The sequence below is a fragment of the Epinephelus lanceolatus genome, chromosome 14 (genome assembly GCF_041903045.1).
Source record: "Epinephelus lanceolatus isolate andai-2023 chromosome 14, ASM4190304v1, whole genome shotgun sequence".
Lineage (NCBI taxonomy): Eukaryota > Metazoa > Chordata > Actinopteri > Perciformes > Serranidae > Epinephelus > Epinephelus lanceolatus.
The window spans coordinates 17,167,581-17,178,631 of record NC_135747.1 but is presented as its reverse complement, the minus strand read 5'-3'; the positions used below and the strand labels follow the sequence as shown (position 1 = coordinate 17,178,631).

Sequence of the window (11,051 nt, the reverse complement as noted above, 5' to 3'; positions counted from 1 at the left end):
TTGACATGTGGACTGGAGGAGCCGAGTCCCACTGCAGGTTTGATCGTTTTGAAGATCTACTAGTCAGTCACCAACGTTTAAAGATGTTTACTCTAAAGTATTTTAAAATTGTCATCAGCTTTGACTGTAAATATGTAAAATAAACATGTCAATTTGATCATTTTCTCCTCGACCACTCATCGATTCTTCTTTGTATTATAGCCTATAAGGCATATAATCTTTGATAGCCGGCCCAGCAATAAAAATGACTGGTGAAATACTTACTCGACAGGTGAAATGGCTCTGAACATGAAAGGGAAAGGATGGCAGAGGAGGCAGCAGGAGCCAGCACAGATACAATTACAGGTTTACTAGTGAATGTAATATTGTGTGACTGTGAAGTAAGTTAGAGATACATACTGAAGAGGCAGAGAGAGTCTTGAAGGTCTTTAGTGACATCAGATTCTCTTTATACCATAAAAACTGCATTAGTAGGCTATATAATTAATGCTAAAAAATGTTTTTCCATCTCACAGTCTGAGGGTGAATTTCAGTCCCAGTCTACCCCTGCAACAAGGTCTGTGGATTGACAGGAAGGCAATTCAGGCACTTAAAAAAAGCCTTTATTGTAGTGGCTAAATCATTAAAAGAGCCAACATGTCTTCATCAGGGCTTTCAAAACATACAACACAGGTATGGCCACACCTGTATAATGGCAGGAACCAATCAGAGGCCATCACATGACCAATATAATGGCATGGCAGGTGAAACGCATAGACAGTAATGAAAAAATAACAAGTAAATAAAATAGAGTGACATGAGATAAGATACCCAGAAAAAATAACTCTTCATTGAGACCAGGATTCTTTAAAGCATCCAGTTGATGGATCCAAAAAACTCCCCTTTGATTCAGCTTCTGTATTCTGTCACCCCCCCCAACCAGAGGTTTAATGTGTTCAGCACCCTCTATGCGTAATATGGAATCATTAGCATTATGAAATTCACTGAAATGTCTTGCCATGGGGTAGTCACAAATTTTTTGTTCTAATGGCATATTTATTCTCAGCAAGGTGATCCCTCAGGCGTCTTTGCATGGCCTATAGAGGAAAAGCCTCCCACACATGGACAAGTCAGACGGTAAATAACAAAAGTGGTATTGCAATTTTGTTTATAAGATCTGTTTGTGTTAACATCCATGAAATGTTTAGTTTGCATTACGGTGTCACAGTGAGGACAATGTTATAAGGTTTAGATAACCAAGTGCTTTTTTGTCTGCTGGAAGATGTGGATGCATAAGTCTGTCCCTAAGTGTGGGGGTCTATGGATTATCTTGAGTAGTTGGGTTATATTTTATTGCAAAGAGACAATACTGTTGAGTTTTTCAATTTCTTTTTCTTTATTTTTTTCCTGTTTTGAGCACCACAAGCCAGATGCAATTTAGTTCTATTATATTGAAGAAAAGGCAGCAATTTCTCCAACACTCTGTGGCTCACAGCAAATCAATCCAGATTTATCAGTAGCACTACAGGTAACAAGAAAAATGTGTATTTCTAATTAACCTTTATTTATATTTATTTATTTTAAGTTTAATTGGTCATTAATTCCCAGCAAGTAGTATTAATCCACCAAACCATGTACAAAAAATGTATTATAACCTTCCTCTTTTGCAACCCTGGAAACATTTTACATTACAAACAGGTGCCAACAGATTAGATTTGTCTCTCAGATGGGGATCATCTGGTCAAAATTATATCACAAGTCTATTATATCGTTGTGCGGTCCTTGAGGAAAAATTTGGGAAGCCCTGCACTTGAACCAATGAGATAACATACGTACACACACACACACACACACACACACACGCACACACACACGCCACTGCCTTGTCAGCTAACCCCCTCTAGTGCCGAGCTTCCTGCACAGATGCGCACAGTCTCCCACTGTAGCCGCCGCTTCAGCTGCTCCTCCGCTGCATCCCAATCATTCCTCTCCTCACCGTCCCCTTCTGGCTGCTGCAGCGGACCGGGCTGGATACTGGTAGACCGCGGCGCATCGCCGTGCCAACAACAGGATTTCTAAAGTCTGTCACGACTCCGTGCGCCACAGAGACGCACTAGATTGATAAGGACAGTTGAGTGTATCTTTGACACAATGCAAAATCGGCGACTGAAGTCCGTGGGAAATCCGCAAAGTTGTTAGGAGCTAGGTGTTTCTCACCTGTCTGAACATTTTTGATTTCACTTTAAATATTTTCAACCACTTTGTCCAAATCTCTCCGCTCCACGCCACCGCCGCCACCGCTGCCTTCAGGTAAGGGCATGGATCTCCTTTTGTTCCGTCACCCGGCACATCTCTCCAGCCGGGACCGAATGTAAGGACCAGTGGATCGGTGCTTGTGGAGGATCCAGCCGCGCTTTTTCTCTGACCACGTTACCTCTCGGCTAGAAGTACCTCATATAAAGCCGGTGATAAATGTTGCAGCAGACATGAGTTTTGGAAACAGATTTTTCCTCGTTTCACTCTTTCTTGGAATTGTCCTCACTGGCTTCAGCCACTGCAACCAAGGTGGGTTTAATGATCCACTCCTGCCATACCTGAACTTGTTTACATTACTGCCCATTTATTCACTGTTTTTTCATGTATTCCCTCGTTTTAATTCCCACTGTTTGAGATAGATACAGGGCTGTTAATCACTGTAAGAGCAAATAAAGTAACAGACTCCACAAAAGTAATGAGTTAAACCAATAAACTGATGACCCCCGGCAGATTGAGCAGACCTGCACTGCTGACAATCATCCATCTAGTGCGCAAAATCTGGGAAGTTTGACATTGTTAGATATCACTTTTTTTGCCTTTTTCTATAGTAGTCCTATTTTTTATTTGTGAAATAAAATACACTACTCTTAACAATCTTAAATTAGTCATTTTGTTTGCACATAAACGCACTGTGACAGAATCCAGATTCAGCTTTAAAGTTTATTATTTCCCAGTGGAGTTCCTTGAATTGCCTCAGCTCACTTTTTATCCAAACACAGAATCAGATAAGAAAATGAAATACAGTTTTTATGGAAATCAGCTGCTGAAGTGACAACCCCGAGGCTGCTTTAATTACACATTCTGCATTACACACTCACACACACAGACAGACACAGCAGACAGTAGACAGAGCAGCCACAGATTGAATCATTAAGTGGGTGACAGTGTGAGAATGTGTCTGTTTGAGAGTGTGAGTGCATGTATGTTTTGTGCCGTGGGTGTTGCAGAGCATTTTAGACGCATACAGTAAAAGGTTCTCAGCTGCCAAAGATGCATTTACCCGGTGAGAGCTTGTGCGTGCGCATGTGTAATTGTGTGTGCACTTTCTGTTGCTTTTGAATGCACATTGCCACACATGTCTGTATGTGGTGTGGGCACAGTATGACAGGTGTGTATGTATTATTGTACACACAGGGCATCGCTCCTACAGGTGCACTTCTTTGCACAAGCTGGCAGTCCACCTGTCTTTGTATATGATTCTTGAGTGTGTGTGGTTATGGTCATGCGCTTTTGTGTGTTCCTCCATGGCTCCACATGCACACACACATCTGCAGCATCAGTGAGGTTTAAAATAGTCTTATTGATTGTGCGGGACACGGCGGGATCTGCCCCCCAGGTTATATTTTATTGTTCTCTCAGTTCAATAAGAGCGATGCTACTCCCTGTTCTCCAAGACAGCTGCTACATAACAGCCTCACTCTGTGTTTTTCTCTGTCACAGATTGAATGATTGAACTGATGTCTGCTTTCTATTGTACTTTAGTCTCTCATATTGACTGGTCTGGGACCTCAGCGGCACAATTGCAAGTCGTTGTGTACCACAGAGCGGTGCAGCTCAGAATGGAAAAACTGATAATAAGTCAGATGACAAAGGAAAGTGTCTCATTAGATGCTGAGGCATAAATGTTTCTCGCCTTGCCACATCAAACTTGTCTCTCAGTATATTGCTTTTGACTTTGCCAAAATAATTTCAGGTTCCTTCTGTGTACGGTGGCATGTTTCGGACATTTCACTGTTGGGTTTGTATGGGTATTAGGGAGACTAAATTGCACAGGTGCATGAATGCAAGTGTCACTTCCAACCTTTCCTCTCAATTCACGCTGCGATCCAGCCGCCTCATGACCACGTACAGAAAACACAGTTTTTCCTGCTTAGCCACAGAATACACTGTCCTGTAAAGGCAGGCTTGGGACAAAATTCAACACCATTACACACAGGTGTGTTCGTGTAGTCTGATGTACCTGAACACAGACAAACAGAACTCAGATGATTGGGGATTTCACAGACAAAATTGGGAGAGATGTCAGCTGTTAGGAGAACAATAAAAACCAATCACCTTTTTCTTCTCGCCTGTGTGCCTCCCTCACAGCAACACATCAGATAATCCCTCACATCAACCCAACTGGGATTGCAGACAGTTATTAACAAAGCTCTACTCACTCACTGCCAACTTTGAACAAGCCTTTTTTCCCCATCAATAGATCTCTTCCCATAATCTTTACTTTTATTTATTTATTTTGTTCTCATTTTCCTTCCCTTGTGAAGTCGGCAGCGGCTATATTTGCTATAATGAACATTCACAAATCTCATTTACTAACCTGATTTCTCGAGCCCTTGTAGAATTTTCCCGAGCAGAAGATTGCTCATACCCAGTAAATCGGGAGATGATGTCTTTGTTCCAGACTTCTGACATTGTTCAGATTGTTTTGTTTTTTTTCCTGACAGAGGCATTCAGGCATGAAAACTCTCAAAAAGCAACCCATCCTTCGAAAAATGGATGAGTCTGATCAAAGCACCACATGTGAATGTTATTTTTGTTGGTCAAACGCATCTCACTCAGACACGGCTGGATCTTTGAAAGTTTGAAGCCAGTCAGCAGCACAAAGAAGAAACCTGTCGGTCGGGATGCTTACAGTTACAGATTTCAAGACTCAAAAGGATCTAGCCATGAACTCATCATCAATGTAATGTAGCTTTTTGCATTGATTTATGCGGATGGCCGATTAAAGCTTTTGCTTTTGCTCTCACTGGCACCGCACGCAGAGCACAGAGATCACCATCTCTGCTGTAGATGAAGGAGATATTCACCAGCAGTGTGCTGTCAAAGAAAATCAATCAATCCAGAGCAGCCGTAAAATGTTAACACTGCACCTTTGACTCGCGAGCCACACTGTGTGTTTGTGTGTTGTGAACGTGTGTGGATGTGATTACAGCAGCAAAAATATATATTCAAACATAATCCCATCCCTACTCGTCATATTTTGATGCTTGGTCAACCTTTTTGTATTGTACCTTGACACAGAGGAAGTCGTTGAATCTTGACGCAGAAGAGACTGTGGTTAGTCACATGATTTGACTCATGACTAAGACGGCGTCAGCGGCTAGGTCTGGGCAACAAAACTATTTGGTTGGGATGAGGAAAATATCATGACTGACGTCTGACAAAATAACTCAACGCTGACTTTCAGTTTCACACAGGACACAAACACTGGTCTTCTGGGTCAAAGTCCTGTACTTGTTGGACGCACTCACCCAAAACAGACTTTTGTGCTCTTAAATCTATGTAATTTGTTCTGAATGTCTAATAATGACATGGATGGGTTTACACCGGAGTTGGTTTAAAGCCCTATGGGTCTTATATATTTGCTAAAGGGCACATCCCCGGTTGGACTATTTTGATGCCCTGGGGGTGAGACCAGGCTGTATATTCACAATCAGTTTCAGTACGCATGCCCTGAGGTTTGTTCTCAAAATGCTTCTTCAAAAACAAATATTTCAATATTAATTTCAACACTGGGGGATTTTTCAAAATTGTATTCATATATACACACGATTATGCTGTAAAATGAAGCTTTATCCTTAAGAAGGTTTCCTGAGTTTCTACCTCATGTTAAGTGGAGCACGTGCTTCTACATGTAATAAAATGGCCTGTACATGAAGGCCCCAACCTAGAGAGACAGAAATGACTCCAGGCTGGAGACCGTTAATTTTGTCAGGACTCGGCTTCCTCAGAGGCATCACTGTATTAAGATAATGATTCTTGAGTTGTGCTGTATGTGAGCTTTATGGTCACCTGGTGAGCAAGATCCACTTTATACTTTACACTTGAGGAAAATAACTCCTATCAAAGTCATTAATGGTCAAGCAAATGTGCCTCTGTGAATGCTGTTTAATTTTGAAATGTCACTTATATGAATTAGCTTCTGTATTAAATGGGACCCTGCTGGTAGTGTTTCATGTCATAGCCAATTAACTACAAATTGTACTTGGTTACTTACGTATGCAGTGTTGGTGACAATTAGGCAAATAGTTTCAGGCTGATATTCTACTGTCAAGGTGTGTATCCACATAGGTGTTTTGCCTAATTTAGACCTCTGCTAGAGGAGCGTATCTATGTTTCCTGGGTTCTATGTTCCCTGTTCAACCAAGCGGGAAACATAGAACCCTTTTTGTGTAAGTGGGGAACATAGAACCTTTTTTGTGTAAGCGGGGAACATAGAACCTTTTTTGTGTAAGCGGGGAACATAGAACCTTTTTTGCAGGGTTAAGTGGGGAACATAGAACACGGGAAACATAGGGATGACCCCTCCGCTGGGCTGGGGATTGTGAAGATATCACCATTTTTGCTTTTGATTTTTTTCCTCCTTTCTCATCCTTACATAATTCTTAACAAAGCTCCACCCAAGTTAAACCTGAGCAGAGGTGTAATTGACCCTTAGGTAAGCCCCAACCCTTTGTAATCATCCATCAAGTTGTCAGGGTTAGCACAGAGCCCACCGGCACTAACTCCCTGAAAAAATATTACATAACTTTTGGAAAATATGAAAAAGTGATTTCAGAAAGAGGCAGACAAAAGTGTCTACAAAATGGGTTTGAAGGATATCTCCAGGATGTCAAACTGACTCAGCGGTGAAAACAGGTTATAAAGAAAAAGAAAAAGGCTAAAATCCACAGATCACAGTGTGAACCACCACTTCACTTGGTGATCGAGACAGAAGAGTAAAACAGGGTGAGTCTTTATTGACACACAGCAAAAGTAGCATGTGTATACACTCAGTATACCTTCAGTGGCTAGTGTGTGAAAAGAATTGCTAACTTAGTAACAACATGTAACGTTTAAGGTATATCTCCTTCCAACCTCTCCGTGTCATTACACGTTATTTCACATCACATTGCTTGAAATCCATAATAACAATTTTCCCAAATAACAAGTAATAAGTAACCAGATGCAAAAGCAATAACATTTACAGTTTGGGAAAATACCACATGATAAAAATATAACTTTTATCATGTGGTATTATGTGGTAAAGGCCGGGAGTTGCTCGCTGTTGTGTGTGTACTGTACATGTAAAACAAAAAATGGCATTCTGCATAGGAAATCCTTATACAAACTTGAATTCATTGATGAACTGAATAAAGTAAGTGATTAAGTAAATGAGACGTACAAAAAAAGGTGTATGTTTGTATCTACTGTAGCCAAAATAACTTCAAAATGATCTCCTCCTCATGAGTTACACACCCCGTGAGTGTATATATAAAGGGTGATTTAAATCTTATCTCATGAAACACTGCTGTTGCACTCTATGGGCACTTCAAGCTACACTCCAATTAGTGATATCACTGCAGGTGTTTTGCCTGTGAAAGCTGATTTAAAAAACCTGTTACTGATTGAGGTGTGGCCAGAGTCACAACATGCCTGTACTGCACATTGTGCGAACAGTATCTGACCCAGTGCTGAGCGGCTGATTGACGTTATTGGCATGAATTCCCTTCACTAATCACTCATTTAAAAACACTTACACCCTATATCAGATCTAATCAACCACATTCAAAGATTTGCTTTGCTGCCATTTATTATGTTCTTGATTGTTTGATCTTGGTGGAGTGCGGAGCGAGTGTGTTGAAAATCTTGTCATGCCTGTCAGGTTGCCTCTGCTATGGATAGTTTTCCATTTCACAGCATATCATCCCCTCTGTTGAGAGCACAGCACTTTGTTTACACCACTAAATGACAGTGTGCAATCCTCACTGAAATACTCACCAAAATCAATTTTCACAAGTCTGTTCATCAAATGCCATTGTTTGTCTTTTAACAAGCCTCTCTGTTTACCGGAATGGGTATGTAGGGAGCTTGCAAATTAAAAGGGTTTGTCTTTGTTTAGAAGTAAGGCGTGCTTTGCTTTTTGCACCACAATAGTCTGAGAAAAAAAAGCATTTCTACTGCAAAAAATGTTTCATTAATCTTTCACCACAACAGAAACAAGTGTGTTGCTTTAAGTGAATGCATATAATGTACCCAAGCCACAATGATGAATGTTTTAAGAGCCACACTTGGTTTTTAATTCATGCAGCTTTTTATATATCAACATAACAGACAGGTCTTTGAGTCAGAGCAGTCCTATATATGGCCCAAAGACTACTTGACTTACTACCACTAGAACGAAGTAAAGATGTGCACACCTGTAGACAGCCAGTATCACTGTTATCTGAATACTCAAACTACTCCCCACTCTAATTTACATGAAGTAACACTGGATGAGACTGCCTTTGGGTCTTTTGTTAGGGCTGTAGTTATTTTGAGGTGTTTGTGTGGCCTGCGAGGGCTGTAGGCCAGACAGGAGATGTCATCATTCTACTGGAGCTCCATATATTTATGAGTTGGCCAGCTCATGTTCTATTTATATCTAACCAGTGGAAGTCCCAAAGGACCCTCAGCTCCAGGCAGGGTCTGTGGGTGCCTCGCTGAAAGATAACTCTATGGAGGGATGGGAAGAGAGAGGGAGAGAGGATGGATGGTTATGTGCACGCAGGCAGTTTTAGCGTACGCTGCTCAGCAGACATTTAACCAGAATACACACACACGGTCAAGTGAAAGTGCACACACATGCAAATATGCACTGAAATGCACACATAATTACACACACTCAAACACATACATACACACCACTTTTGTAATATGGAAATGTTTTAACTTCATTTTTGGGTTGTAAAAAGCTTTTAATGTTTTTAAAGTAGTAAATAGTTTTCAGTCACTGCCATCAGGTCACACCAGTAACTCCTGTGAGGTCAGTTGAAAACGGTATCAGCACACCAGATGTCTTCCTTTCCACCATTCCAGTACATGTTTTCTCTTTTTTACAAATCCAAACCTAAAAATTCAGTTTGTATATTACTTAATTGTTGTTGTGGTGACAATGTAACTGCAACCCATTCTCATTCCCAGGGTGTCAAATACTGATTCTTTGTTACACTGTGTTATGCGCATTGACGTGTGACACCAAAGCACCCTTTGGCGTCTTTATGAGATGCACCGGGCTTTCAACTAACTGCAATGTAAATCCATCTGTAGCAATACTTGATGGTGAAAGCAACAGATGTAGTATAAATAGTGAGAAAGTCTGCATATGGCGGGAGTGAGGGGAGATGGATGGCTTAAATGAAACCAGACTTTAATCCACGAGAACACAGTTTGTGTCCAACGTGAAAACAAAAGTCAGCGTTGTTTTAATGTAAACGGTGGAGTTTAGTGATTACTGCGTTGTGTTGATATGAAGAGGCCTAGATTGTGGATATCTTTGGAGGCGATCTCCGTTTGTTCCTTACAACTCTGACAGCAAGAGGTAAAAACAAAATCCTCTGTCAGTTACAACCATATTAACTCAAGGCCCTATACAAATGAAGTGAGACAGGAATATGTTAGCATAAAATGAGCTTATTAACATAGATCAGCAGCGCTAAATCACAGAAATTACTACGAGAGCAATGTTGCTTACCTCCTCCATGGAGTACAACAGCAAAAATGCAAGGTACCCCACACTTTATAGGTGGGGTACACTCAAAGGTGAATGTAGGGGTACAGAAACTGAGTATCAAACATTCCACGCATGTCAGGTGATAACAACTGAATCCATTCATCCATCCATCCATCTTCTAACCGCTTATCCTCTTGGGGGTCACAGCGGGGCTGGAGCCTATCCCAGCTGACATTGGGCGAGAAGCGCAGGGCTGTAACATAGAGACAAACAACCATTCACGCCTATGGACAGTTTAGAGTCATCAATTAACCTAGCCCCAATCTGCATGTCTCTGGACTGTGTGAGGAAACCGGAATACCTGGAGAGAACCCACGCTGACACGGGGAGAACATGCAAACTCCGCACAGAGGGGCTCCCACACCCGGGATCGAACTGGGAACCCTCTTGCTGTGAGGCGACAGTGCTAACCACCACACCACCGTACCGCCCACAACTGAAACCAGTTTATATTATATTAATATTACAAATGCACGTTTTACTTTGTTACACATATTACCGCCTGTGTGACTGACCCAAGTACATTAACATAATATTATACAAATTATGTACGGTCTTCATGCACTGACACGTGACGTAATTACATCATGCTGCATAACAAACATACTAATTTCAAGCAAAAGCCTAACAGTAATTTTGTTGCCTAAACCTAACTGCAACCGTTGGACAACATTAACCATGTTACAGCGTGTTTCAGCTGTGCGTCAGATAGATGCACTAAAGGGTGCCTTGTGATTTGCTGAGACTTCAAGTGGTGGCAAAGCGTCAGTATTTTACAACCTGGTAGTGAGAACAGATTGCAATTATGTGAAGAGACTAGGGGTGCTGAAAAAAAATCGATTTTTAGACGCATCGAGATTCTTTCTTGAACGATGCGAGCATCAATGTGGAAAACTCATAATTGATTTTAATTTTATTTTTATATTCATTTTTGAAATTACCGTAACTCCTCGTCCATTCACGCTATCGACGTAATTCCAACGGATTCTGAAAGCTGAGAAGCGGAGCTTGATATGGGGCATTACGGTAGTGACGTCATTACCTGTGGCGGAGGGGAGGGAAGTGAGCACAGCAGGAGGAGAGTGACAGCTGACGAGGAGAGTGCAAGTTGGAGTGTTTTAGCGGAGTTTTGGTGAGTTTTAGTGGAGGTAGGGTGGCGTTTTCTTTGTAAATAATATTTAGTGTTGTAAATAATAGTATTTGTGGTTTTTTGAGAGCTTTTGAG

General features: G+C 41.3%; 1 protein-coding gene across 1 annotated transcript in view; it reads left to right on the top strand.

Moving 5' to 3' along the window:
* Positions 1–1,912: 1,912 nt before the first annotated feature.
* LOC117251413 (ephrin type-A receptor 6-like) overlaps positions 1,913–11,051 on the top strand; it is a 232,696-nt gene continuing 223,557 nt past the window's right edge. Inside the window, exon 1 of the mRNA XM_033617680.2 lies at positions 1,913–2,544. Within this exon, the coding sequence (XP_033473571.1) occupies positions 2,466–2,544 (79 nt within the window). The 5' untranslated portion in view covers positions 1,913–2,465. The remainder of the gene's footprint in view (positions 2,545–11,051) is intronic.